Source organism: Daldinia vernicosa, assembly GCF_022497035.1.
Source record: "Daldinia vernicosa strain CBS 139.73 unplaced genomic scaffold F5Y00scaffold_3, whole genome shotgun sequence".
NCBI lineage: Eukaryota > Fungi > Ascomycota > Sordariomycetes > Xylariales > Hypoxylaceae > Daldinia > Daldinia vernicosa.
Window position 1 is genome coordinate 541900 of NW_025953919.1, and position 27107 is coordinate 569006.

Sequence of the window (27107 nt, forward strand, 5' to 3'; positions counted from 1 at the left end):
AAATGAGAAAAGGGTGAGAGCTCCGAAGGTACGTACCTTTATTGGTGGGGCAAATCTAGATGCATGGCTACGAACTCTAGTGTATGTACCTATTGTAGCTGTTTAAGGTTGCTTAGCGATAAGGCGATAAGAAAAAAAAAGTTAAGGCAGAGAAATCTTAACTAATGGCCAAACTCTTAACTGCATTAACAATTAACTTTAACGGTTTTCTCTTCACACATCGCGCTTGGTGGTTTGTTTAGAGGAAACAACGGATCAATTAGCATCGCCACATTGCGATAATGGACATCCACCGTTGTCGCTTTGTGCCGTATCCTCCCTCCGCCATCAATGCTGTCGCATTCTCTTACCCGACGCTCACCAAATCCCAGAGAGGCGCACCTGTCCGTTTAGCGATCGGTCGAGCGAACGGCGACATCGAGATCTGGAATCCCTTAAACGGAATATGGCATCATGAAACCACCCTGCATGGAGGAAAGGATAGAAGCATTGATAGCCTCGTCTGGGTCACCGAACCTGACCAGCTCCTCCAAGATGGTACCAAACTTGTCGGAAAGTCAAGGCTGTTTAGTATTGGCTACACGAGTACCGTCACCGAATGGGATCTGGAGAAGGGACAGCCGAGAAAGCAGGCAAGCGGTATGCACGGCGATATATGGTGCTTAGCCGCTCAACCATTCCTCGCTCCCGCCAAGCATGGCGAGAAGTCCGCCAACGGTGCCGTCCAGAGCGGGAAGAAGCTGGTAGCCGGGACTATGGATGGAAGCCTCGTCCTCTATTCGATCGACGAAGATGATCTTCGATTCGACAGGATACTAGTAAGGTCGTCCTCCAAGAAGACCAAGATGGTCAGTATCGCTTTTCAGAACCGCAACATAGTGGTGGTGGGGTGCTCGGATAGCGCTATCCGAGTCTATGACATGCGCAACGGTAACGTATTGAGAAAAATGACGCTGGGGTCGGACCTTTCTGGTGGTGCCAAGGAAATCATCGTCTGGTCCGTCAAGTGTCTCAATGGGCGCGACATTGTCTCGGGCGACTCGACCGGTCAGGTCTGCATATGGGACGGGAAGACGTACACCCAGGCGCAGAGGCTGCAGACTCACAACCAAGACGTATTGTCTTTGGCCATCAGTGCTGACGGTTCGACCATCGTTAGTGGTGGGATGGACCGCCGAACCGTTCTCTACAGAAAGACATCAGGCGCGACGGCAAGGTGGAGTAGGGTCTGGCACAGGAGATACCACAACCACGACGTCAAAACGATGGCGTCATTCGAAGGGAATGGATTGAGCGTCGTTGTTTCGGGAGGTTTGTACATGCGTCTTATTTGAGTCCACCGTCGTTGCTAATTTAGCCCAGGACCGGATGCTAGCCCGATCGTGCTACCTCTGCGAGAAGCCGGCATGGAGAATCACCGGACCCTATCGCATTTACCCCAGAGTCCCCCACTGCAGAGCGCGCCCAAGAGCAGGCTGATAATTAGCTGGTGGGAGAGAGAGGTCCACGTCTGGCGACTGAGAAGACCGTTGCGAGATCTAGTAGACGCGCCGGAGGGGGAGTCTGCCGTGGACAAGAATCGGAAGCTGCTGGCGCGCATCTTGGTCAAGGGCGAAGCGAATATTACATCCGCGGCGATCAGTTCCGATGGCTCCCTTCTGGTAATCTCGACAACATCCGATATCAAAGCGTTCTATTTAAAGCCTCGAAACGACTCTAAGAAGGACGAGCTTAAGATTATTAAGCTCGAGCTACAAGAGGATTTCTCTAAACAAGGCGCGACCCAAATCCAGATATCTCCGGATGGACGGTGGCTGTGCTCCGTTAAAGGTGGCAGTAAAATTCTCGTCACGTCGATACTGCGCGATTCCGCAGCAGACGGCAGGCCATCGCTACACTCTAAAGCGATTCGCTTGCAACGCATCGAGCGGAAGATACAGAAGCATGCGGCTGTAGGCGGACTAGGACAATACGATAGGACGGTAACTCACATTGCCTTCTCTCTGGATAGTAAAATGTTGGCCGTTGCAGACCTCGCCGGTTATATAGACACCTGGGTGCTTGATACGACGCGGCCGAAGCTTGAGAACGGCATTAATGGGACTCACGACGATGAGGCCTCATCTGGCAGTGAGGATGAGGAAGAGCTCGCAATCGACGCGGAGGGTCCGCGATGGACCCGTAACCCAAAAGGGTCTCTTATTCCTAAGTTACAGGCTGCTCCCACCGTTCTGTCTTTCTCCGATCACGTTCCAGTCTCAACCCCTTCTGTATCAGACGACAACGATACCACAGATGATTATATACTTCTTACTATTACCGCTAGACCGCAAATACTCTTAATTAACCCCACTCTCGGTTCCCTAACACCCTGGTCTAGACGGAATCCTATCACACGCTTTCCGGCCGAGTTTCGAAATATCCGCGATCTTGTGAAGGGAGCTCTCTGGTCGGGCGAAAGGGTATGGCTTTACGGCAATACGTTTCTCTTCATGCTAGATTTATCTCAGGATCTAGCTGAACCCGTTCTGTCCCACGAATCGCCTAACGGAGAACTCGTGAAACAAGGAACGAAGCGGAAGAGGGGACCCGACAGCGGTGCTGGTAGCAAGACGGAAATTGGAGCCGCCGGACCTACAAAGATCATCCACAGGGTCAACGGCGAAGTCGAAGATATCCCTCTCGACGGACCCGCGTCCGATCCCATGGACGAAGACGAAGTCAGCCAGCCAGGAGAAGAAGAGAGCGAGAGCGACGATTCTGATGACGAAAATCAAGGCGAGCTAGCGCTTCTACGCGGTGTCCAAGGGAAGTCGGCCTCGGAGTCGCAACCGGGCAATAGCTTAGCTTTCTGGCATACGTATAAATACAGGCCGATCTTAGGGATAGTACCTCTTGGAGAAGGGGAGGATCCATCCGTACACGGGGCAGGTGATGAGGCGACGCGGCCAGAATCACGAAAGGTTCTTGAAGTGGCGTTAGTGGAGAGGCCGCTGTGGGATGTCGATATGCCGGATAGGTACTTTGGAGATGGGGAGTGGGAGAAGTAAGGTTTTGTGAGTGGGTAAATGGTTTTTTGAGCTTACTATAGTGACACTGTTCAAGTGTCGATGTGAGGATATGTTAATGGAGAAATGTGGCCTGTTCCCTCGTTTCCCCCCCTTTCTGCTTTGGAGATGGGATGATAAAAAGGTTTCTAGTAGGTCCCTCGTATGTTTCTTGAGAAGGTTACCCTATATCTGAAACTGAGGAGAGGGGATAACGTCAAGTAGCTAACAATCTTCAGCACGTCAATATACAACCCAATGAATGGCGGGTGTTGATTTGAATTCGTAGGTATTCTTAAGATAGTAAACTCGAGAATTTCAAGTATATTATATTATATTACCTTAACAGAAGCCCATTATGAATATTGCTTTTCAACAAGTCTTTACTCACCTTGGGTTTCTAGCCCCTTCATATTTATGTTACTAGTTGAAGATGCCTTAGCTATTGTCTTACTCGTCCTCTTCTGTTCTACTTACATTCATGTCTTCTCCATCATTCCTTTCTCTACAGAAGGGCAGCCCTCTACCGACCCCATTTCTTGCTCCATACGGGCTAGCCTTTCTCCCAAGCCTCTGATACAAGCCATCGCCTCTTCCACTTGAGCCTCCAGTGCCCCGACTCTCGGTTTGAGCAAGTATTTTCTATTAGAATCCTAGCCGCCCTTACTCCACCCCTACCTAAGCTAGAAGGCGTCTGCGGCTGACACTACCTAGCCTCAGCAACCCCCATAATCTAGTAGATAGGTAGGTAGCATCTGTTTAATTCCGCTCAGACGGTGAGCATTGGAGGCACTAACAATTAGATAGATAATAGGTAATGTCTTATTGCGGGATTATGAAACAACGACCCGAGACTAGATTGTGCAACCAGATCTGTATACACCTGTGGAAGTAAGTACTTGAATAGGTACTACTAAAGAAAAAAAAAAAAAAAAAAAAAAAAAAAAAAAAAAAAAAAAAAAAAAAAAAGAAAAAAAAAAAATAAAAAAATTTAAAAAAAAAAAAAAAAAAAAAAAAAAAAAAAAATTAAATAAAAAAAAAAAAAATAAAGGTGTAAAAAAAAAAAAATATAATTTTGTATTTGTACATCTTTTTTTTTGGGGTTTTTTCAATTATAAAAAATAATTTTAATTTTTAAAAAAAAAAAAAAAAAAAAAAAAAAAAAAAAAAAAAAAAAAAAAAAGAAGCATAAAAGTCCAAGTAGATTATGTAGATAGGTACCTTGTAACTAGCCTTCCCTTGTGCCAATCTTGTACAACCTAAAGATGGAGTTTGGTTGGCTGGAAACTTCAATGTTGCTCGGTCAGTCTGCAGGTAGCCTCCAGTTCTTCCAGAGGCGATGCAAGTCGACGGGCAGCTAGATGGGATGTACCTACCTCCATGTCAGAAATTGGCCTATAGGTAGATGATATTTAGATCTGCGAATAGAAGCAACGTAGGACATCTCCGGACCCTGAAATCACATGCGATAGAATTGAGACATTTAAGGTATACAAGTATAAGGTAGGTCTCTAAGGTACCTAGGTACATATATTCCTAAGGTTTACCTAGTATGTACCTAACGTTCTAGATCGAGGGTTGAGCTGATTATTCCACAAGGCAATAGCGTTCCTGCCAGTGTATTGGATACGTTTGGCAGTTGGTAGCTGCCTTGATGTGGAGGGGAACCCGGTGGCTTGGGTCCTACCTTCCTCAGACCAGAAATCTAACAAATTCTGAATCACAATTGAATATTTCCATTTGCATCACCGCCCTCACTCTCTTATCTTCTTTTCACACTCTCCTCTATACCCCCCTTCCATCTCAACTCCTAACAACTTTGCCTACATCTAATCGAAGTATACCATCCTGTTAACTTCAACAACGCCCGTCTAATCCACCACCATGACGTTCATCGCATTGATCACCTCTATCCTTGCGCTTGCCCACAAAGCATCCGCCCATTTCAAGATCAACTACCCGACCTGGCGTAGTGACACCTTCAATGAAGCTCTCAACTACTCCCAGTGGACGTATCCCTGTATGTACCTCTCGTCCGATACCATTACTATGTCCTTTAAATATTTACCCATAGCTAATGATCCGATACGTAGGCGGCGGCGTTCCCGATGGCGTCGGCAACCGAACCGAGTGGCCCATCACCGATGGTGCTGTTCAGCTCACCCTCCATCATCCCTGGACCTATCTCTTCGTCAACGTTGGCCTTGGCTCTTCCGTCACCAACTTCAACATGTCCTTCACCCCTGACCTGATGAACGTCACTGGCCAAGGCGGATTCTGTCTTCCATCCCTCTCCGTCCCCATGAAGGTCAGCGATGGCACCAATGCCACCATTCAAGTTGTTACCAGCGGTGATTCTGGTTCTGCTTTGTATAACGTAAGTAGTATATATTGACACGTTAACGTGACGCACGTGCGAATCTAAAGTATGACCTCAAGCTAATAACATTCCAGTGCGCTGACATCGTCTTTCGATCTTCTGCAAAAGTTCCGGCCGGTGTGTGCAAGAACGACACGGGCATGTCGGCCGTCATCGTCGGCCATTCGTCGACTACAGCCTCTAACTCATCAGCCACGGCGGCTTGCCCATCTTCCACCTCTGCCCATAATTCGGCGACGGGAATAGCCGTCGAAGGAATTGCACTGGCAGCTATGCTCGGTCTAGCCTGTGTCTTTGCCACCGGTGCAGTCTGAGATCTTTGCCTTCCGAGAGAGATCGGTAGTTGGACGAGATGCAACAACGAGCTTGTGCAAAGATTCCTATTGGCCATATAATTATGTAAAGCACCCCTGGGCGTGACGCTTGAGGATGGGGATGGCTACACGGATGTAATGTCACATTAGTTTGCAAGTTGCGCGAATGTGATGGCACTAATAAAAAAAGGAATATGTGTTGCAACTTACTATCTTTGGCTTAATCTAAGGTGATGGATGCAATAGCAGTCGACGTCTAGCTCGTCGCTTCGACTGCTAGCACTAGTAAGTAAAGTGCTTCGAATCGCTAAATTAATCCCAATCTGTCGCAACATTTTGCTACGACGTATACATTTCTATCGAACAGAGCCAACATGTGTAAACCATTTTCTAGGCCTGACCTGATCTCGGCAAACCAGACGATACCATGGTCAGTAGAAATGATGTGAAGCTGAAGCCCTCCAGTAGCACCGACCCTTCGCTCTGAAATTTCCTTCAGGATAAGTCGGGCTTAAGTAGCGTAGAGATAAATAGCATATAGGAGCGACACGGCGCGTTTATGACGAAGCTCTGGGCAAAACAATATTGTGATCGAAATGAGATGGTGATGGATCGGATCAAACCGGCTCGCGACAGAGGCGAGCGAAAGGGCTTATTCTACTAATTCGATTCGCTTGCTTTATTCATTCATGCGTACGCCCTCGCTTACTTATTCGAGGCTGTATTCTCCTTTAGTAACTCGCTTATCACCTTCTCCATAGTGATGCGTTGGTTCGGGTTAGGTGTTAACATCTGTCGGACTAAATATTCCACGCGGTCCCGCTGGTTTAGGCGAGCCTTAGCCTCGTTGACCTCGCCGAGCCACTGCTGCATTTGATGAACGGCCGACGTAGCTCTGTTACCTGCATGACCGTGATTATGCGGTAAAGGAGGAGCTTTCCGATTCAGGTCTGCGATCATCCAGTACAACTGCTTCGGGTGCCCTTGTCGCCCTCGGGCATCTGGGAAGGGGATCTTACGTAGAACGTATAACATGGTGACACCGAGAGCCCATACGTCGGATTCGGGACCACGTAGCTTTTGACCGATAAATTCGGGGGGTACGTAGTAGGGGGTACCGCCGTTGGTGGCCGGATCGATGGTGCGAGTCGACAAGCCGAAGTCGCAGAGAACGGCGCCGCGGTCGCGTGAGTACAGGATGTTAGCTGGCTTGATATCGTTGTGGATCTTGCGCTTCTGGTGTACGTAATGTAGAGCGCCAGCAATGTCACGCAGGATGCGCACAGCGTCGTGGCGGCCACCGACGAACAGATCAGTGGCCCCGTCCCGCCATACACCGCGGGCTGCGAGGTCCTTGCCGTCTACGTGCTCCATGTATAGCGACAAGTACCGCGCGTCACCACCGTATAGCCGTACGATGGATTCATGCCGCAGGTCCTCCTGACTCTGGTACTCGCGTAGCCAGATATCCGCCTGACGAATCACGTTACGGTGCGTCTCCTGCGGCCGAGCATCCGAGGCGTTAGGATTGCGAGTCTTGAGTACCTTAACCGTGATGACCCCCTCCGAAACGTGGGAGTGCTCCGCGGTAAACACTGCCGAGGCACCTGTCGTGGCGATCTGCTCGCGCTTCGTCAATTGATACTCGTCGAGCTCGCACCCACCAGGGATGGAAACTGTCTCGTCCTTCTGGATCTCCAGAAGAGCGTGGCCATTGGGTATGGCGACCTCTTTCGCCTTGGCCGCATTGGGAAGAGGGAACATGAGCTGTTTATCCTCCGGGCCCATGAAGATGATGACGCCGTCTTTCTCTTCACCATCTTCCTTACGAGCCTTCTTCCCAGCGACTGGGCTGTCCGACTCGTCGTCGCTAGCATCGGGTAGGAAGGACCGCTTCCCAAAAGAGTTCACGACGTCCGAGCTCGAGATTACGGACGACTCAGTACCGTCATGAGGAACTAGACGTGTCGCAGGTCGTTTCTCTAGTATCCTGAAGTCAAGGACGGGAATTGTGTAAACGCTGATTCGCCAGGTGCCTGGCGACAGGTCCTTGGTATTACCCGGGACGAGCTCCTGGTCAAAGTTCACGCCGGCGGGAGGACCTACTTGGGATATCCTAGCGAGGACAATAGGTACATCCGACTTGTTCCACAAAATTAAGCTATCGCTGACCGGATTATAGTACAGCTCGCACCATATCGGCGGCCTGTTCTCATTATCGCCTTGCGGTATTCTAATGGAGAAGTTGATATCTTTGGACGTCTGAGTCACCGCGAGTACTTTGGACATAGGCTGGGAAGGGTCTGCCACCTCGGCGCGCAAGGCCAGCCACTGGATGTTGTCGTTTCCGGGGCTCACTGAGCGGTTCCGTGTTAGAGGACGTACCAATATACGGATGCCTTGTTTATGATGGTCTTCCTCGACGACTAGGTCGTCAAGGGGTACGGTATCTTGATGCGCATCTTCGACCTCGTCGACTTGGATGCCTCCGAGGAGTCTTTGTTGGAGCTCTTCCGGAGTGAACGGCTCCGTCTTCTCCTCGGAGGGGAAGACTTCCGCCATCGCGAGACTTTGAAAAGCAGTACGCGGTATAGAAAAGAAAAAGAAAGATTTGAGCTTAAATTTAGGTAAATACAATGGCATAGGCGTAGACTGTTGCTTGGCTCACTTGCGGTTGTATATTGTCGAAGAGAATAAGAAAATAAGAAAATAAAACTCCTCGAGAAATCAGAAAACTCAACACAAGCGCTTCAACGACCGGCTTCTCTAGGGCACTTAGAGTAAACCGGGGTGTCTCTGCATTCTCGAAGAGAGAACCGTCGGTCAGGTGAACTGTCCTCAGGACCGGATTCTCTCAGTCAAAACTACCTCAGGTAAGCCCTGGTAGAGTGTCATAAATGTCATTTTCAAGAAAGCTTTGGAGAGAAATGAGATGCTGTGCGGCTGATCCCGCCCTTTTGCTCTGGAGACTTTAGGGACAGATCGGCTGCCTAGGGTCAGTCAACCTACCTAGGTTATCTTCCTAATCACGGAACTATACCTGGCTGGGAAGAAATGTCCTATTATTAATGCCCCTGCTGCCCTGCTACGAGATGCTGGTTCGCGGTAAGGCGTCTGCCTTATATAACGAGGCAATTGGCATCGAGACAGTGGGGGCCATATCAGATTAGGTAGCTTACCAACTTATATAAGAGCAGAGATACCCGGGGAGAAATAAACTTCTTGTATGTTACGGATTTCTAGGGCTGAATGTTTGACGTGCTCTCGACTATGACACCGTATAAGGTACAGTGGAGGTAACGGTTGCGGCGGCCCGCTGCGTGAACAGTTCCAAGTGACTATAGGAGTCATGGAGTTGACACTGTCTCATTAGCCCGTTAGGGAGTCAAGTGATGTGATTTGACTGACAACAGGCACCGAAGGCGGCGAGAACGGAGAGAACGGAGAATTGAAGAGGGAGGGGGGGTTATCGGCTTCCTTTTTGCCCCCAATTCTCAAACGTTCTGAATGACACCATAGTGGCTGGGTAAGCTGAGCCATCATTCCCACCGCCGACTAACGGACAGCCTGCATCGAACTGGCCAGACTGGGAGTACCGCTTTGTACTCGGCCAATCTGCCAATACAGACCTCTTTGCCTGTTGTGCTCATCGCTTTCGAAATTTCACACCGCTATCGTTTGAGCGGTGCATCTGCTTTAGCTTCAATTCAAGGGATATAGAGAAGGAACTATAGCCTCGAAGTCTATTTTGAAAGAGTCTTATAGAAACAGTTGCGAGTATGATATAGAGGATCAATCCTGACACCTCGTGTTAGAAGCGTCGGAGCCTTTCGCTTCTTACCGCTGTTGCATTTTTGCAATGTTGCGTTGCGTGGCGTGCTTATTGAAGAGACCAAAAATGGAAAGAGATAACTGGTAGGAAAAGGATCGGAAAAGAAGGAAGATGGTGTGGTCCGTGTGTAGCACATGTGTGGGTCAGTGAGGTAAGATACTCCACTTGGCTATCTGTATATAATGATTGATTGGCCAAGTGTAAATAGAGTAAAACCTGAACTTCTTCTGATTGGCTTTTCATCACGGCAATGTAGCCAATGTTGTCCGGGCGCGGTGTCCTTGTGGCCCCCAACGGCACACAGTTGGCACTTTAGTTAAATGCCTGAGGCAATTAAGGCGCCTAACTTAGAGATATGGTACCAAGCGAGTTCCCACTTTGTCCTTCTCATCGTCGCCCAGCACCTACGATTTCAACAAAGACACAGTGGATTAACCAAAGGCATGCAGCAGTGAATATTTCTACACCACAACAAAGCCTGTCAACACCGCTAGAAATCCCTCCTTTGGTGCAAAACACTCCCAAACCGTCAAACAAGACAACATTTAGATTTTTTTCTTCTTCAAAATGGATTCTACATCGTGTGTTTAAATGGCTTCGTTCACTTCTAGCAGCCTTTGTATCGTGACCCGACTCAATAATATTGTACTTATACCAACTATTCCCTTTTCTTTTCTAACCCATCAGTAACCACCCTAATACCACCGAAACCGACTCCTTATACCACCTAGAATACAGCCCACAGCACAACGTCTACCCGGTCGAATTAAAATCCGACTCTTGATACCCATTTCCCTATTGGGACTCTGAGGTTGACGAGTTAACGCACGCTCTGCCAGAGGATGGACGATCCCGGATGCTCATGGCCTGCCTGGAAGTTTGGGATGAAGAGGGACGAACTCTTCACCGGACTTCATGATCGATACAACACAATCGCCTTCTCTATTCAGGATCCCGAGGCCTTCCACCACGATGTTTACGAAATTTCCAATACCGCAAGCACAGTCGATGAGTTCCACCGTATGCTGGCTGACCGCAAGCAGCTCCGGCTGAACGAGCTGAACCAAAGCCTAGAATCCGCCTCTGTCGAGATCATCGCTAACCCGAGCCTCATCGGTACTCAACAGTGGCAATACGCTCTGCAACTCTTCCGCACCAAGTCGCTGGACTCCCTTGTAAGATACTTCGCGTCTTATCTTCCAGATGATCATCCCTGGCATCAATCCACCGATGATCCAACATCGAAACCATTCTTCGACGATCTAGAGGACGACGTCCCTATCATGACGCATGAACCCCTCGCTATCGATACCAGTTCCCGCATTCCGGCTAGCCATCTTCCTCCTTCACCCCGGTCTCTTACGATGTGTTCGGACGATTCTGCGGTGTCAACCCCGGCGCGAACATTATCCTTCTCAGAACCCGAGACGGACGCGATGGTGCTATCGGGAACGCTTTGTCGCGGTTTCGACGACGAGGAAACGTCACAGTCAGACGAGCCTGATACACCAATCACTTCTGTGTCTGATATGTCGGATATAGAGTCTTTAGAGTCTCAACCAGAGGAAGAAGAGGAGGTGGAGGAGGCTATCACGGATGAGAACAAACCAGTATTTTTAGGACGTGATGTCCAGGGGAACGATAAGAACGAATCAGAGACGCCAACCCCTCGAACCGAATTTCACTCGGATTCATACATAAGTAGTGAGGCTGTAAAGATAGTATCGTCTAAACATAGCCCACTCCGTAGAGATGTTCGCGATAGAAGTCCAGGTCTAGCAAGATCGCGACGGAGTCCAGAAATTGGACGGGTTCAAAAACCCCTACCAGATCCCACAAGAGTCAGACCCAAGGGTCGAAGACGTTAACTGGGCAGTTGATGCTGCCACGAAACTGTATATATCCTTATGATGCCGCTGTACATACCCACTAACGCGTTAAGTTATTTTTTCACTATCGTGTTCTCTCCTAGTTGAGATTTCCTTTTGAGGATGTGGTGATTGCCTCGAGATTATCATGAGTGCTAACTTTACCAACTTACACAATAATATCCCCGGCAACGGGATTTAATATGTAGGTATAATAACAGAGATAGAACTAGTGACATTCTAGTGTCTTAATAATAAGGTATCTGGTTCTATCCTCTGATTGCTAATGAATCTCAAATTAGGGACAGGTGATCAAGTCATACCTGATTAAAACAGATGTGTTACCACAGGTATCTACCTAATGATGCCATTCGCAGATACCCGTAGCAAGTGATGACATTTACTACTACTGAGTTTTAGTGAGTAAGTACCTATTCTCTAGTTAATACTGTTTGCTCTAAACTTGCACAGTTTCAGGGAGTGCTAGGCACTACAGATACTAAAAGTTTGCGCTTCTCAAGTGCCTAACCGCAGCCGGTAGAGGTAAATAGGGGACATGGTGAGGTCATCGACTTGGATGTACATGCGATCACGAATCATGAGTTATACGGACAAGACAAACGAAGGTGTATGATAGTTTATTAACCAGGTAAATAATGTTTAATCTTCTTTCTTTTGTCAATATTATCATTACTTTATCCTTCTGCTTATCGGAGTCTCATCTGCTCTATATCAACAATATTTCATTATTCCAAACACGTAACCTACATATCTCTACTTGAATAATACGCAAAACAATATGCCAGAAACGCTACGAGAGAAAGCAACCAAAAAGTTACAAGGCCCCGACGCCAACCCAAGCCAACTTGGTGACCCCATCAGCATCAAGGCAGAGCAAAGTAATACTATACCAACCAAGCAAGAAGGTGGTGCTATTGATGCTTCGGAGTCACCGTCTCGTGATTCCAAACAGAGCAGCAAAAATAGCAAGGGCAACGCGAACGGAGATGGAGAGACCCTGAGAGAGAAAGCCACCAAGGAGCCTCAAGGACCTAACGCCAATCCAAGTCAGCTAGGCGACCCGATCAGTCTCAAGGCCGAGACAAGCGACTATGTTCCTACTGACGAGGAAGATGATCCTCCTGGCGAGGAAGAGAGGACTCGCAAGAAAGATTCGAAGCTTTAAATTTACGAAGCTGGCCGCTTGTTAGTTTTAGAAGCACAAGATGATACTGGTCCATCTTGCAATGGTATGTTGGACGTCACATAGGAGTCCATAGTAAAGAATAATGTAAAATCAATTTTATGTTTTATATCGTGGTTTGCATTAGTAAATGCCAATGCGCTGATACGGTAAGCAAGTTTGATTTATTACCTAATACTCTGGTGGCTTACAATTGAAGCTTTGGAATCATTTCAACAACCCGGTCCAGCAAGATTTGTCATAATACCAACGGACGAACGACGCATGATGAATCCGAGATTTGCTCCAATCGTAAGAGACTAAACCTAACCAAACTATGCGCATACCTAAGGTAAGAACATTAGTGCAAAGCTGCAATAAGATGGCGTAATAATAAGTAGTACAAGTGCGTCATCCTTCACTTACCTACACCACATTTAAGCCGAGCAGTCGGGGTTTCAACCGCCGTCCCGCATGGCGAGTGAGGTATCAAGTACCTATTCTCTGTAGAATATCCGGGACCTGCATACGATCTTCTATTTCTATTTAACAGGCTAGATACCCGCGAGTTCGGTATCGTTTCAGAAAGCAATCATCCTATTCATCATTGATATTTCAGAAACATGTCTCACCCTGTAAGCTTTCACTACCCAATATCAACCCCGATTGCAGAACGTGAAGCTGACCATAAAAACAAGCCCCAAATCGAATACCAAAAGGACGGTCGTTTTACAAGACCTGATAGCACATTCCGCGATTTCATCTCTGCAGACCCTAACTCAAAATTCCCTGCTGAGAAAGGTCGCTATGTGCTGTATATTTCCGGCGGCTGTCCGTGGGTATGTGAAGTTGACGTCCGAGTTCATAGCAACAACTACAACAATTACTAACATAACTCCCAAATTACAAGGCGCATCGCACCAATATCGTGCGCTCCTTAAAGCGCCTTGAAGATATCATTGATTTATATTACCTGAGCTCATCCATGAGCGACAAGGGTTGGTGGTTCGACGGCTCGAATGGTAGTCTATCGAAAGACCCGTTATACGGCTTTAAGTATCTACGAGAACTGTACTTCAAAGTTGATCCCAACTTCAACGGCAGGTTTACCGTGCCGGTCCTATGGGACAAGAAGACCGAAACCATCGTCAACAATGAGTCTAGCGAGATTATCCGCATGTTGTACTCTGCGTTTGATGCTCTTATCCCCGAGGAGTTCCGGGAGGTTAATAAACCCGGAGGCGGCCTTTACCCGGAACACTTGCGCAAGGAGATCGACGAGATCAACGAATGGGTCTATAACACGGTCAACAACGGCGTATACAAGAGCGGATTCGCCACCAAGCAGGAATCCTACGAAGAGAATGTCTACCCCTTATTCGAATCGCTCGACCGTCTCGAGGGCATCTTAGCCGGCCATGGAAAGCCCTTCCTACTCGGGGACCAGCTCACCGAAGCCGATATACGCTTATACCCAACGATAGTACGATTCGACGCCGCGTACTACACTGTGTTCTTATGTAACTTAAAGAGTATCCGGCACGATTATCCGCACTTGAATAAGTGGCTACGCCGGCTTTACTGGGACGAAGGCAGCAAAGTGACTGGTGGTGCCTTTCATAAGACCAGCGCCCCGTGGATTAACCTATATGCTCAAGGATACGCTACCGCGAGGGCAAGGGTCGCTAAGATCGAGGGTCCTATCATTGTTCCTCGGGGCCCGGCAGTGCCTGTCGAACCCTTGGCTGAGAATGAGAAGATATGGTGATTATACCGTGCGTTTGGGCTAAACCAATAACTATGAAGTACCAGAGATCGGATCAAAAGATCCATAGTTGGACTGCGGATCTAAATGATATTCACATCATTATTCGTTTCACTGCTTAACGAAAATTAAAATTAAATCTAATGCTTTGGATGAAGAAGGGGAGGTAGCTTGCCCTAGGTACAAATACCCATCCAAGCGCACTTTAGGCAATTTTCGTCCCGTATTATACTGAGGCTCGTGAACTTCACTTGTTCTCGTCATTTGATATTTGAATAAAGATATTATACATATATGTCCATACACCTGTGTCCAGAAGCCTACCAGTAATTTGACGGCTTTGAACAACTAATTGCGGCATGTAACCGACCTCATCCCACAGGGGATGATAAAATCGAGTTATCCCGACGTTTAAGTCCGCCAACCTCCTTCGGCTTGGAAAATCTCCCCGACAGCCTTGGAAACCGCAAGGAGATGCCTATCATGATACCTCGGCGCGACCAACGACAGGCCAATCGGCATTCCGTTCTCACCTTTGAAACCGGGGATATTCACCACTGGGACGTGGAGAGCCTAAAGAGAAAATTAGTAGCGCTCAAACCCATCACCTACCTAGAAATCACGACTTACCGTCCACATCTTATTAAATGCCGGGTCTCCAGTAAACTCCGTACCCACAGGCGCCTCATCGACCACGCTCGGCGTAAGGACAGCAGCATATTTACCGGCTATCGCATCAAATCTAGGCCTTAGCGCGGCTACTCCGTCAAACGCCTCAAGCTGAGCGGCCCGCGATGTCTGGCTCTTATTCTCAACGTGGTCGACCAGGAGAGACGTCAACTTCTCTTTAGCAAAGCGGTATTCCGGCAAGAATGTCGTTCTCGCGTCGGCGTCAAGTATAATGCCGTGCCACTCGGGCACCCTGTCGAATTCTGCTGGCAGCTCGATCTCCTCGACCTCTGCACCACGATCTCGCAGCAGCTTTGCGCCAGCTTCTAACGCTGCGATTGTGCCGGGCCCGGCCTGGGGCCACACCGTCGTTTTCGCAAGCGCGAATTTAGACCCCTCGATTGAGAAGTCGTCTTGTTGTGCGGGCGTGTCGTCGTCTTCAAGCGCGAAGACGTCGGCTAGGAGCTGGAGATCTTGCACGCATCGCGCAAAGAAGCCGACTGTGTCGAGGTTGACCGAGTATATCTTCACACCCTCGCGACTGACGGCGTTCCACGTCGGTTTGAAGGCAAATATTCCGTTGAACGAGCCCGGGCGAATTGTGCTCCCGCCTGTTTGGGAGCCTAGCGCGATGGGCGCTTGGAAATCAGCCACTGCTGCCGCAGACCCGGAGGATGATCCGCCCGGAGTCCGCGTTACGTCGTGCGGGTTGCGTGTTTTTGGCCCGGTGGCGGTAGACGCAAACTCTGTCGTGGTAGTCTTACCTAGTAGCAAGGCGCGAGCTGTGCGCAGCGTTGAGACAACCGCCGCATCGACATTTGGCTTATCTCCCGCGTAGATCGGGGAGTTATGTTGCGTCGGCATGTCTACGAGGAATTAGCAATCGCATGTCGGTAGCTAAGTTAGGAAGAGCAGAGCTACATACGTCTCGTATATATGATATCTTTCACCGCAACGGCGACACCATGTAAAGGCCCCCAGCGTTCACGGGGTAGATGATCAAGCATCTTCGCCTGCTGGATTACGTATTCCGGGTTGATATATTCCCAGGCCTTGACGGCATCGTCTCTCTTTTCGATTCGTTCCAGCAGCGATCGAGCATATTCTTCCACTGTTAGTGAACCATCTTTGAATTTTGCAAGCGCTTGGGTTGCCGTAAGCTGATAAGGCTCCATTATCGCTTTATCGAAGTTTTTCTTTTTTGGAATCGCGATGTCTTCAGAGGCTTTCTAGCTGTTGAAAATACGGTGATTTTTCTCTGTAGATTCTGTTTCTCGTCTCAGGTTTATGTATATCAGATTGATGATCATAATTTGCCCCACAGGATACGTCTGCGGATTCTGTTAGGAGGTGTAGGAACTCCCAATATACAATAAAGCGAACAAATAGTTTTACGGCAGTTAGGTTGGACGGACCGTATCTAGAATTTGTGTCGTCGCCGGGTCGACGAGTAGGAGATAGGATCTCTAAGGCTCTTGAGACCAAAGAGAATTATTGGCTGAATCGAGTGAATTTCTTCAAGCCCTATGGCCCTTGCCACATAATCGCTACTCAATAACTGTATACTGTTTAAGACAAGTGTTGGCTTCTCCGCCCAACCGGAATCGGAGTTCATGGCATCACTAAGTCGGGGTAGTCCCCACTTATAGCCGGATAGGGCCGGACCTATCCGGGGACGCATATAAAAATATCCCCGACTGAATATCTAAGTGGTGAGGATATATTAGGTACAGTGAAGATTTAATGTCGTTTACTACTATGCATTATGCTAGAAGCTTTAAACCTCATTTATATGAGGTACGACGACTTGCAGGCAAAGTTCGAGTAAGGCCTAATAATCTAAACAATACACGTCAAGAGTTCATTAAGCTTTTCAAAAAGGGGGGGAGGTTCGCTTGTGGCATGTTCTAGTATTAGTCTGTGCGATTACCCTTAGGATCGAGTAGTACTGCAGATAAGGTTCTATTTAGTTACTTTACAAGTGTATAATATATGAAATATACGGAAGTCCCCATCAAAAGTTTTGTCCATACGTGCCACCTGACAGCTTTTGATGCAGCTGTTTGGAACCTGACACTATGCGGCAGCTAAGATTAAAAGTATATATAAAATTTTAACTTTTATAATATATCCAATTTTAGCTTTAATATGCCAATGAAAATATTAAAGTTAAACCTATTATAAGTGCAAAAGCTTCTTTATACGCCTATATATATTTTTATCGTTTGAAGAGAAGATTGTGAGTCATTATGTATAAGCGAAAGTAGTGTGCTATGGATAGTACATGCGCTCGATGGCCTATAGCTGTTGCCAAGCCCTGTTAAAGCTAGTTAAAAGTTAATAAGGGCTGGCTTATGGACAAAACTTTTGATGGGGACTTCCGTAGATGACGATTTACGTTTTTTTCTTCAAATAGGATTACGATAGTAATATATAAGGAGAACCCAAGGGTGATTGAGCCTCCCCCCTAACCCTAGCAGGTTCATTCCATATGATTCGACCCACTAATAATTGAAGATAGAAGGTATTTAATCGTGCTGAGATGCAAGGCTGGCCTCTGTAAGTTTGGTTGTTAGTTTCGTCTCAAACCTAGACCTCATCTTCCTTAGTGAAGGCGAAAAGGGGGACAATGATTATAATATGATATGATGCTTAGGGAAGAGTTTAATAAAAACCATTGTTAAAATAGGTAGTATATACAATATCACCATCCTCTGGAAACCGCTACTCTGAACATTTTAACCACAAGATAGAGATCTAGATAAACCATCAAGCGGGAGCGAAAGATTCTACTTGGAACTTCCACGAAAGGCCCTCCCACTAATTCCGAGAGCAATATCGAATATGCAAACGGCGACATGCTAACCAACCATATGCACCACCAGCACGACTGAACCTCAGGCACCTAACAAAATTTGTTCCCGTTACCCCTCTCCTTAGCAAGATCTAAATCTCATACGTGTTTTGCTAACGGCTGGCAACACGACGCACGGGTACTAACACCTAAGGTTTAACCTAGTGTTTACCATGATCATATAAATGTGACAAGTCGCTTCTGGGTAAATTCTTAAACCTTTCCAAACGCATTCCCAAACGGAACAACAAACCACGCATATAGCAGTCACAGCTAGATTTCCATCAAATCTGCAAAGATGGATTCAACTATGCGTATGTGCGCTTCCTGCCGTCGCTACATGCCTCGCTCGTCCTATTCAGCCAACCAGTTCTCCAAGGGTACCGGCGAATCGCGATGTGCAGGTTGCGTTCATGGGCCCCGTGTCGATGCTCCATTGACTGGTGAGGTTGATAGTGGCAGATACAACCATTCCTGCGATGCCTATGTTCCGGGTCATGAGCTCGACCACCCCTTTGCTGACGGCGCGTTTCGGTGGGTAGCTAAGGGAAGCTACACTTCGGGCTCACGCGAGGGCCAGGCATGCGTCGTCAAGTGGTTCAAGACCGGCGCCGTCTTCGAGGAAGACTACTTCACTCTCGACATCAAAGCCGTCAACAAGGCTTTAGAGATTGTTAATAGATTCAATCTACTTCACATAGTCAACAAACCCGTCAAGGTCAACGTACCCGCTGTATGGAGAGTTTATGAGGCATTTGGGAAGTGGGCGGGGCAACGTATTCTTTGCGAACCCTTCATCCAAAACTACCAAAAGTTCAACAGCAACACTGGATGGAACGACGACTCAAAGGCGTGGGGAGAGGTCATGCAGGCCCTCAGTCATTTCAGCTACCACGTCACAGGCGGCCAGTTCGTCTTGTGCGATCTCCAGGGCGGCATCTACCAGCACAAGGCTGTCCTCTCCGACCCCGTCATCTTGTCACGAAACCGCGACTATGGTGTGACCGACCTTGGCCCCGATGGTATCAGCTCGTTCTTCAGCCAACACTGCTGCAACAACTACTGTCGCTCGAGCTGGGCGAAGCCTATGAACCCAGTTCAAATCTTCCGCCCAGTCCCCGGCACGACCATGATGAGACACGGGGTACCTACGCGTCGTTCCCAACCCATGGAAACCTTTTATTAATCATGGCTACGGCGGATCGAGTAGTTTCAGCATGCGGGTGCCGGCGCTGGTTTTCGCAATACCGCGCCCTATAGACACCGCCCAATGATCGAGGAAATGGCTGATAATTAGGGATGATCTCGGTGTTAATAAAGGCATATATTTTGTAGCAGCTCTACCGGAGATTTGTCTTGTGTACATTTCTTTCTAGGGAGAATCTTGCTCGGCGCACGAAGTGACTTTTGCTCGTTATAAAGCTGTCGTATAGCATGGCTAGGTACCTAAGGTAGCCATAACCATTGATGACGGTTGTTATTGAAATTTTATTATACTGTGCTCTCAACATGGAGTTATTGCAGACGCTGAAGCTCCAGGTTCGTCTGTATCAGTCTTATCGACCGGCTAATATCATCTCGCCATTTTGATGAGGGTAGAGTGCTGTCATCCTGGGCCTCATCTACGCGAGCTGAAATCAAATTTGGGACAGGCTGTGATGAAACAAGCGATAATATGCTGACGAAACAGATAAATAAAAAATGTTTGAGTATCATGATGTTAAGAAGTGGTCGAGAAATGCAGCCAGATTGTACTTGTCGTTTAAAGAATGAAACACTAAGTGAAATAAAGGACTGCACGTAAATTCGTGAGTAGCCTATTAATATTGTAAAGTTGAAAGGAAAATGCACTTATAATAAGTACCCAGACAAAGACAAGAGGTAGTTAACACAAACAACAAGGAATATTCGTAGCTTGATCCTACGCTACATCCTTCGGATAATAACCTGCTTGCTATGAGCGGCGCATTAGGGGACTGCCTTGTTATAAACCTAGAACGGAACGCGAGTGGAATCTAATGTAAGATAACTTTACATAAGATGTAATTTGGTAGCTTCCAATGGAATTTCCATTATTCTAATGAGTGGTCGCACCGGATGTAGGTAGTAAAATCTATTAGTGAATATATCTCATAGAATAGGAATTAATCAAGACTTTTTAAGACGTTTGGAATTGCTACTTCCCATATTTAATTGTCACCATATTACCGTGACGTCATCCCATTAGTTCCGGTAAAGATATCACTCCGAGAAATGAAGCCCACAATTTTGGGTGATCCTATGAGGCGAGAGGAACTGGGGATTCAAGACCTTGCCGGTGAACTAAACGAGCCGAAGACCGAAACAAAAGGCTTCAAACCCAGAAATTCTCAATAAACTCAATCATTCTTAGAATAATCGCTTAGTTAGTTTTACTGTTGTATCTGCATTTTAATAACCAATGGCTGTAATCGAAGTTCAAGTCGTCTTCGACTTCCTTTGCGCGGTACGTAGTCGTACATCACACATAAATCACGAACCCTCAATTTCTGGAGATCTTGCATTAGACTAACACTAAGGATTAGTGGTGCTACATAGGTAAGCGCAACCTCGACCGCGCCATTTCGCTATACCAAAAGACGTACCCCGGCGGCAGATCGGATACTTTCGCCATAACATGGTCGCCCTACTATCTCGAATACAACAAGGCGCCGCATAGCGTTGACAAAGCGGAACTCGCCGAGACGCGCCTTGCGCACTTAACACCTAAGCAGCGCGCGGCGCTTACGCTACACATGAACCGGGCCGGCCGCGCTGCCGGGATCAACTTTATATGGGGCGGCAAGATCGGCCCCGATACACGGGAAGCCCACCGGCTCGTCCGGCTAGGCTCCACTAAAAGTAGCGAGATACGCGACGTAATTGTCGAAGGCCTTTTAGATGCGTATCAAGCGCGCGAACAGGATATCTCGGAACGCGGGGTTTTAAGAGCTGTCGCAGTAAAGGCCGGTATGGATGGCGCCGAGGTAGATGCGTGGCTGGATTCCGACGCTGATGCGGATGTGGTGGACGAGGAGGCTAGGGAAAACAAGAAGATTTTTGGAGGTTCGGGCGTTCCGGCGTTTGTTGTTCAGGGAGTAAATCGGCTTGACGGTGTACAGGATCCTATGGATCTAGTTGAGGTCTTCATCAAAGTTAGGGAGGGGCAGTGACTGGCAGATGATTGAATGGTTGGGGTAGCTGACTACCTATTGGTTGTACACTAGACTTTATTGAAAAGGTATGAAAAATATTCTCGATTAATTAATTAGAGGAACTAAATAAGTTCCTGGCACTAGTTGATAATTAACAAAAGATACAAACATGTCTCATATTAAGTCGTTTTGGAAACTCTCCTGATGTTTGGGTAGTTATTAAGTGTAGTTAGTAGAAATTCTTATCATGTTAAGGACAGTTCACTAACACCTCGGACACCAAGTTTCCTGTATCAGAAGTGTCAACTTCCCCTTCAACTAGACGATACATTCCTATTATGCCGTGAGTTCCGCCTTACCCCCTGAGTAACCGCATTTATGTCTACCGTTTTCATGAGTCTTGTTGGATATTCGTAGACTGGGTAAATAATCGCGTCGTGGATTACCCTTTTCCATTCGACTCACGACCTCTTGTAGGAGCTTCCCTAAGCATACTCGTTAATGATCCCTCTATAAAAAGCGGTCGTACAATGGACATTTACCTAATACTCTACCCATTACAACACTCTTTAAGACAAGGTGATCATCAACTATTATAAGCTTACCTATCATAACCCTTCACTCGTCTCCTGTGCTCTTGATAACAGCGTATCCATCTCTACCATGGCCTCTTCCAATTTCATCCGCTACACATCTGAAGAGTTGCTCGATATCTGCCATCGCCATGCATCCAACTCTGGATTCGTTCCTACGATATTTCTCTCGCATGAAGTAGATTGGCACGAGCTTCTTGCTAAGCCTGTAACGGGATGCTGGCTTGCGGCCCGAGAACGAGAGATTACGTATGACTTAGAAGGCTATCTTGAGAAGCGTAACGACTGGATAGTTATCCTCGAACTTCCCCATGGTGACAACATTACCATCGAACTGAAACAGGCTGATGCTTGCGGTAATACTATTACCGTTTGCCAAAAAGGGGCACCTATGCGCATAGCGGAGAGTGGTCATGACGAGTTCGAGCTTCTCGAGGGCTATGCCTGCAGCTTTAGAAATGGTGTCAAGACACATACCAAGGCTGAGGACTGGTTGGGTCAGTTAGAGAAGTCCGGTGTAACTCGATACCAACTCCAACAAGGTCGAGGTGAGGATCTACTCTGCACCTTCTCGTAAATTAAGTTACCCAGAGTATAACACTAATCATTTTACGATAATATAGGCCGCCGTTACTGGGTTGACGCTGTACTTCGACAGTTCTATAGATTCTATGAAGGCGAGTTCCCTAGTCTCGATCAAACCGAGATGGTACACGTCTGGGAGTCCGATCATGAGGCAGAAGTACCAAGGAGCGCTCGGTCCATCGTAGCTGGCCAATTTCTCCCCACAAAGTGGCCGAAGGGCTCTCATATCTATCAACCTAGCTCCCTTCCGAGCTCAACCGAAGACCTCCCTAGCTCTCTACCTGACCCAGCTTTGGGGCCCTGGAGATTTCAAGGAACCAAGCTTGATATGAAATCTTGGTTTAAGAAAGGTTCCCAGAATTCGCAATCCATGTCAGGTGCCCAATCGAGTACGCCGTCTGAGTCTCAACCCCGACCGGAACACCACATGAGAGATTGGCGAAGAGAAGGAACTGGTGGTACTCCGTCTTGGTATGTATTTCCCAACGACTATTGATGGGAAACTTCCGAGTTACGACCAGCATTTTTCAGTATATAGAGAGGTGATGATATATGAGCAAATATAAGATATCAACAGATTAGGTTAACTGGTACCTAATCTACTAGTAACTTAACTTATCCGACTTGGAAACGTCACGAGACACGTGAATAGACTATGAGACTTTGGTTCTTTACTTAGAAATTTACCTCTTTTAGCGGTGACCTAAGATGTAACTCGGGACATTAGATTGGGTGGTTACATTCCCGGGTAAATGTGAAAGGCAAGGACGGTATCGAAGCTGTAATACCGGCCGTACGGGGTGGTTATCACCTATTTATTTCTAACTATGGCGAGTCCAGCTCTCTTCGGGACATCTTATCCTATTTGTCCAAATTATCCACCAATGACTTCCACCATTTCGAGCTTCTCTACCTCTCCAAACTTGGATCCTTAACCCCAATGTGGATTCCCAATGCGGAGTATTATTTACATATACTATAGCCAGTTCGGGCACCTTCGTACTTGGCAATCAATACGATCTTCCCCGTTATGAATGTCGTTACTACGTAAAATTATGCGAACGAGTTTTAGCGGAACCGAGATGTCTATTCCGCCTTCACAATGGTATAGCTGCGGATTGGGGGAGTTCGTTCTAATCCTACCGAGACCAAACAGCTGGGGTTTATATATATTTCTTCTATGATCCGACATATGGCTGCCATCTTCGTGTGCGCCCGTGAGATAATAGGCGTGTTTGGGGCGTTTGTATACCCTTGACTTATCATTGCCTGTTCCCCAGGGCAGACCTCTCCAGAAACGGGCTAAATAGCTATATTCTGCCATGCGCTTACAATCCCTGAGATGTCAATTGCTGTCCGTAGTGATTGGGCTCGCGCCCTTCACTAACGCCCTCGGATAGCAGCAGATAGTCAGCTTCACCAGTAGCGAGGGTGCTTTCCAAGTAGCTGGCGGGCCGATTTCCCAGCCTCAAATTCTGGTTTCAAGCAACGAATATTGGGGGGTCATTCGTGCTGCGGGCGATCTCGCTAAGGACTTTGGTCGAGTGACGGGAACTAACTTCACATTAAGCAACGGGGAATCTGGTGCTGAACCGGCATCGTACGAATACAGGCCAATCACACGGAATTACACACATGTAAGTAAATCTCCCCCTATTACATGGAATATGCGACCAGCCGAAAGCTTAGTAGCCTTTCAACTTCAATATCCCTGTCCTATAAGCCTTTACGAAGTGATAGATGCGGGATGTTTCTAGCAATCATTTAACATATATGATGCAGTATGCGGTTAATGGTACACGATACTTTCGCGGTCCCGAATATGCCGATCCGTCGGCTGAAAGCACCGTCATAATTGCTGGCACACTGGGACATTCCAAAGCGATTGACGAATTGGTTAGTGCTGGGAAGCTGGACGCCTCGGATATCGAAGGAAAGTGGGAATCATTCACGACTAAAATTGTGGAAGATCCAGTTGCCGGATGCTCAAAGGCAGTCGTTATAGCAGGTAGCGACCCTCGTGGAACTATCTTCGGCATATACGACATTAGCGAGCAGATCGGCGTAAGCCCGTGGTATTGGTGGGCCGACGTCCCTATCAAGCAGTCGAAGGAAATATATGTCCTACCAGATGGTAAAGTCCAGGGGTCTCCTTCAGTCAAGTATCGTGGCTTTTTCATCAACGATGAGCAGCCTGGCTTGTCTGGGTGGGTCCAATGGAACTATCCCGACACGCCCTATGGAGATGGTTACAATGCCGACTTTTACTCAAACGTATTTGAGCTCCTCCTTCGACTACGTGCAAACTACCTATGGCCTGCCCTCTGGGCCACCATGTTCGAAATTGATGACCCAGCAAACCAGCCACTAGCTGACGCGTGGGAGATCGTGCTCGGGAGTTCGCATACGGAGCCGATGATGCGCGCACAGAATGAATTCCACACGTTCTATACTAGCAAAGGCCTAGGTCCCTGGGCGTATAATCTAAATAACAAAACGATCGACGAGTACTTTGTTTACGGGGCGGAACGTGCAAAGCCATATGCGCGCAATAGTTTATGGACTATGGGTATGCGTGGATCTGGCGATTCTGGTATTGAGGGCCTGGACGTCGAAGTGATCGTCGAAATGCTAGAGACTCTTGTTCACAACCAACGAGCCATCATAGAAGACGTGTTAGATACTAAAGCCGCCGAAGTACCTCAGCTATGGTGCCTATACAAAGAAGTCATGTCTTATATCCTCCAAGGCCTTACGATTCCGGAAGATATCACCCTTCTATGGGCGGATGACAATTGGGGTAATGTTCGGAGAGTGCCTATCGACAACGAGACGACGCGATCCGGAGGAGCTGGTGTCTATTACCACCTTGAATACGTTGGAGATCCCAGAAGTTACAAATGGATGAACACGATCCAACTGGAAAAGACTGCAGAGCAGATGCAGCTTGCATATTCTCATGGTGCTGATAGGATATGGATTGTTAACGTCGGAGACATAAAGCCCTTAGAAATCCCACTCAGTCACTTCTTAGACATGGCGTATGACATCAACCAGTGGGATGTAGACGGAGTGGCCAACTGGACACTTGCTTGGGCGGCTCGCGAATTCGGGCCTGAGCATGCCACAGCTATCACGGAAATCATGACACGGTTCGGCATGTTTGCCGCAAGGAGGAAATTCGAATTGGTGGAGCCATACGTTTATTCAGTCGTCAATTATAACGAAGGCGATGCGATATTGGGTCAATGGCAAGGTTTGGCTGATGATGCGCAAGCCATCTACGAGCAGTTGGATGAAGCCCACCAGCCGGCGTTCTTTGAGATGATTCTGCACCCTATTCTCGGCGGCCAAATCGTTCACCAGGTCTATATTGGTGCGGAAAAGAATATAGTTTATGCAAACCAGTTCCGAAGCGCGGCGAACGATCTTATTTCCCAAGTCTTATCCAGCTTCAATGCCGACAGTAATCTTACGGCAAGATGGGATAGCCTATTAGATGGGAAGTGGAAGCATATGCTCGATCGTAAGTCGAACTACCTTGAACTGCTCATATGTTACTTACTAATTTAATAGAAACCCACTTTGGGTATAACAGTTACTGGCAGCAGCCGATGCGGAATGTCCTTCCGGCTATGTCTTACGTTCAGACTGCAGTATCTTCGGTAGCAGGTAATGTTGGCATAGCCGTAGAAGGGTTGAATGCTAGCATTCCTGGTGATGATAGGTATCATCCTAATTCGGACAATACTCTCGTGCTTCCACCATTAGACCCCTATGGGCCTGTAGCGCGGTGGTTTGATGTATTTTCGAGAGGCACGTTGAACTGCGACTGGTCGGCCGAAACGGATATTCCCTGGGTTAAACTGTCGCAATACAAGGGGACAGTAGGTCCTGATAATGGTACGGATTCTCGCGTCTTCGTTTCGATAGACTGGGAGAACGCGCCGCAAATTGTCAACGATACCGTGGCCAGTATCAACTTCTCAACGGGCTGCGGTCGCAAAGGCTTTTTTAGCTGGTACAGTGATCCGATCGTGCAGCTTCCCATTAACCTACGTACGGTCCCGTCAAATTTCACCCAGGGATTTGTCGAGTCAGATAAGCACGTAGCCATCGAAGGGCCGAATTACCAACGTATCTACACGCCGCCTGATGTAGCGGCGGACTCGGATATCGAATATCATACGCTGAAGAACTATGGGCGCACACTCGGCGGCGTGACTCTCTGGCCGCAGACTACGCCGCCTCAAACTACCGAGTCGGCCCCGGCTCTCGAATACGACTTGTATCTATTCACCAACATCTCGAAGGCCAACGTAACGCTATATCTCTCGCCCACCCAGAATTACCTCTCCGACAAGACGCCCCTCGAGTTTGCCGTGTCTCTTTTCCCTGCGGGCGCAGAGCAGGCCGAACCGCAAGTTGTTCGCTTCGTGGGCGAGAGCGTCGGAGCGGGTATGCCTCCCGGTTGGGGACGCGCCGTCGCCGACTCTATCTGGGGGCTGGCCCCGGGTCATAACACCACGACGACCTGGAACGTTGCACAAGAAGGAGCATACACACTCAGGGTTTGGGGACTAGCGCCGAGCGTCATCGTACAGAAGATCGTGTTGGATCTAGGCGGCGTGCGATCCAGTTATCTCGGCCCTCCCGAGAATTTCCTTGTCGGGAGAGACGAGCTAGGTTTTTATAATCAAGCGAGCTTTGCGGATGGCCCAGGGGTTCCTGGCGGAACTGCGAACATATAACATACCTATATAATATGAGGTGTCTAATATATAGTGAAATTCTTCATTTTTACCTGCGTATTTCGAGCTTGAATCTTATGATCATCGATAAGA

General features: G+C 47.8%; 10 protein-coding genes across 10 annotated transcripts; 8 read left to right on the forward strand and 2 right to left on the reverse strand.

Annotated features, from left to right (window-relative positions):
- Positions 1-193: 193 nt before the first annotated feature.
- Positions 194-3367, forward strand: F5Y00DRAFT_224750 (WD40 repeat-like protein). The gene is made up of 2 exons (XM_048006061.1): positions 194-1311; positions 1363-3367. Exons 1-2 carry the CDS (start codon positions 282-284, stop codon positions 3048-3050), a joined length of 2718 nt encoding a protein of 905 aa, XP_047869407.1. The 5' UTR covers positions 194-281; the 3' UTR covers positions 3051-3367.
- Positions 3368-4931: 1564 nt separating this feature from the next.
- Positions 4932-5741, forward strand: F5Y00DRAFT_257499 (uncharacterized protein; the record flags this gene model as incomplete). Its single annotated transcript, XM_048010569.1, has 3 exons — positions 4932-5067; positions 5141-5424; positions 5502-5741. The coding sequence occupies 3 exons, from the start codon at positions 4932-4934 to the stop codon at positions 5739-5741; spliced, it is 660 nt and encodes a 219-aa protein (XP_047869408.1).
- Positions 5742-6446: 705 nt separating this feature from the next.
- On the reverse strand, positions 6447-8303 carry F5Y00DRAFT_250707 (kinase-like protein; the record flags this gene model as incomplete). The annotated part of the gene is made up of 1 exon (XM_048009758.1): positions 6447-8303. One exon carries the CDS (start codon positions 8301-8303, stop codon positions 6447-6449), a length of 1857 nt encoding a protein of 618 aa, XP_047869409.1.
- Positions 8304-9769: 1466 nt separating this feature from the next.
- On the forward strand, positions 9770-11915 carry F5Y00DRAFT_102088 (uncharacterized protein). Its single transcript, XM_048003797.1, has 4 exons — positions 9770-10192; positions 10261-11646; positions 11744-11860; positions 11913-11915. The coding sequence occupies exon 2, from the start codon at positions 10416-10418 to the stop codon at positions 11439-11441; it is 1026 nt and encodes a 341-aa protein (XP_047869410.1). The 5' UTR covers positions 9770-10192; positions 10261-10415; the 3' UTR covers positions 11442-11646; positions 11744-11860; positions 11913-11915.
- F5Y00DRAFT_102094 (uncharacterized protein) lies at positions 11841-13003 on the forward strand. The gene has a single exon (XM_048003799.1). The coding sequence runs from the start codon at positions 12241-12243 to the stop codon at positions 12625-12627; it is 387 nt and encodes a 128-aa protein (XP_047869411.1). The 5' UTR covers positions 11841-12240; the 3' UTR covers positions 12628-13003.
- On the forward strand, positions 12814-14697 carry F5Y00DRAFT_102079 (glutathione S-transferase). Its single transcript, XM_048003796.1, has 5 exons — positions 12814-12976; positions 13032-13110; positions 13178-13259; positions 13323-13463; positions 13535-14697. The coding sequence occupies exons 3-5, from the start codon at positions 13248-13250 to the stop codon at positions 14390-14392; spliced, it is 1011 nt and encodes a 336-aa protein (XP_047869412.1). The 5' UTR covers positions 12814-12976; positions 13032-13110; positions 13178-13247; the 3' UTR covers positions 14393-14697.
- Positions 14597-16355, reverse strand: F5Y00DRAFT_102092 (amidase signature enzyme). The gene is made up of 3 exons (XM_048003798.1): positions 15984-16355; positions 15020-15924; positions 14597-14962 (listed from the first exon to the last, which is right to left on the reverse strand). Exons 1-3 carry the CDS (start codon positions 16231-16233, stop codon positions 14801-14803), a joined length of 1317 nt encoding a protein of 438 aa, XP_047869413.1. The 5' UTR covers positions 16234-16355; the 3' UTR covers positions 14597-14800.
- Positions 16356-18064: 1709 nt separating this feature from the next.
- Positions 18065-19263, forward strand: F5Y00DRAFT_102351 (kinase-like protein). Its single transcript, XM_048003800.1, has one exon. The coding sequence runs from the start codon at positions 18211-18213 to the stop codon at positions 19096-19098; it is 888 nt and encodes a 295-aa protein (XP_047869414.1). The 5' UTR covers positions 18065-18210; the 3' UTR covers positions 19099-19263.
- A 1035-nt stretch (positions 19264-20298) lies between these two features.
- Positions 20299-21295, forward strand: F5Y00DRAFT_224777 (thioredoxin-like protein). The gene is made up of 2 exons (XM_048006062.1): positions 20299-20397; positions 20477-21295. The coding sequence occupies exons 1-2, from the start codon at positions 20353-20355 to the stop codon at positions 21101-21103; spliced, it is 672 nt and encodes a 223-aa protein (XP_047869415.1). The 5' UTR covers positions 20299-20352; the 3' UTR covers positions 21104-21295.
- A 411-nt stretch (positions 21296-21706) lies between these two features.
- On the forward strand, positions 21707-27014 carry F5Y00DRAFT_270646 (uncharacterized protein; the record flags this gene model as incomplete). The annotated part of the gene is made up of 5 exons (XM_048012650.1): positions 21707-22226; positions 22302-22738; positions 23664-23900; positions 24046-25789; positions 25840-27014. The coding sequence occupies exons 1-5, from the start codon at positions 21749-21751 to the stop codon at positions 27012-27014; spliced, it is 4071 nt and encodes a 1356-aa protein (XP_047869416.1). The 5' UTR covers positions 21707-21748.
- Positions 27015-27107: the final 93 nt, after the last annotated feature.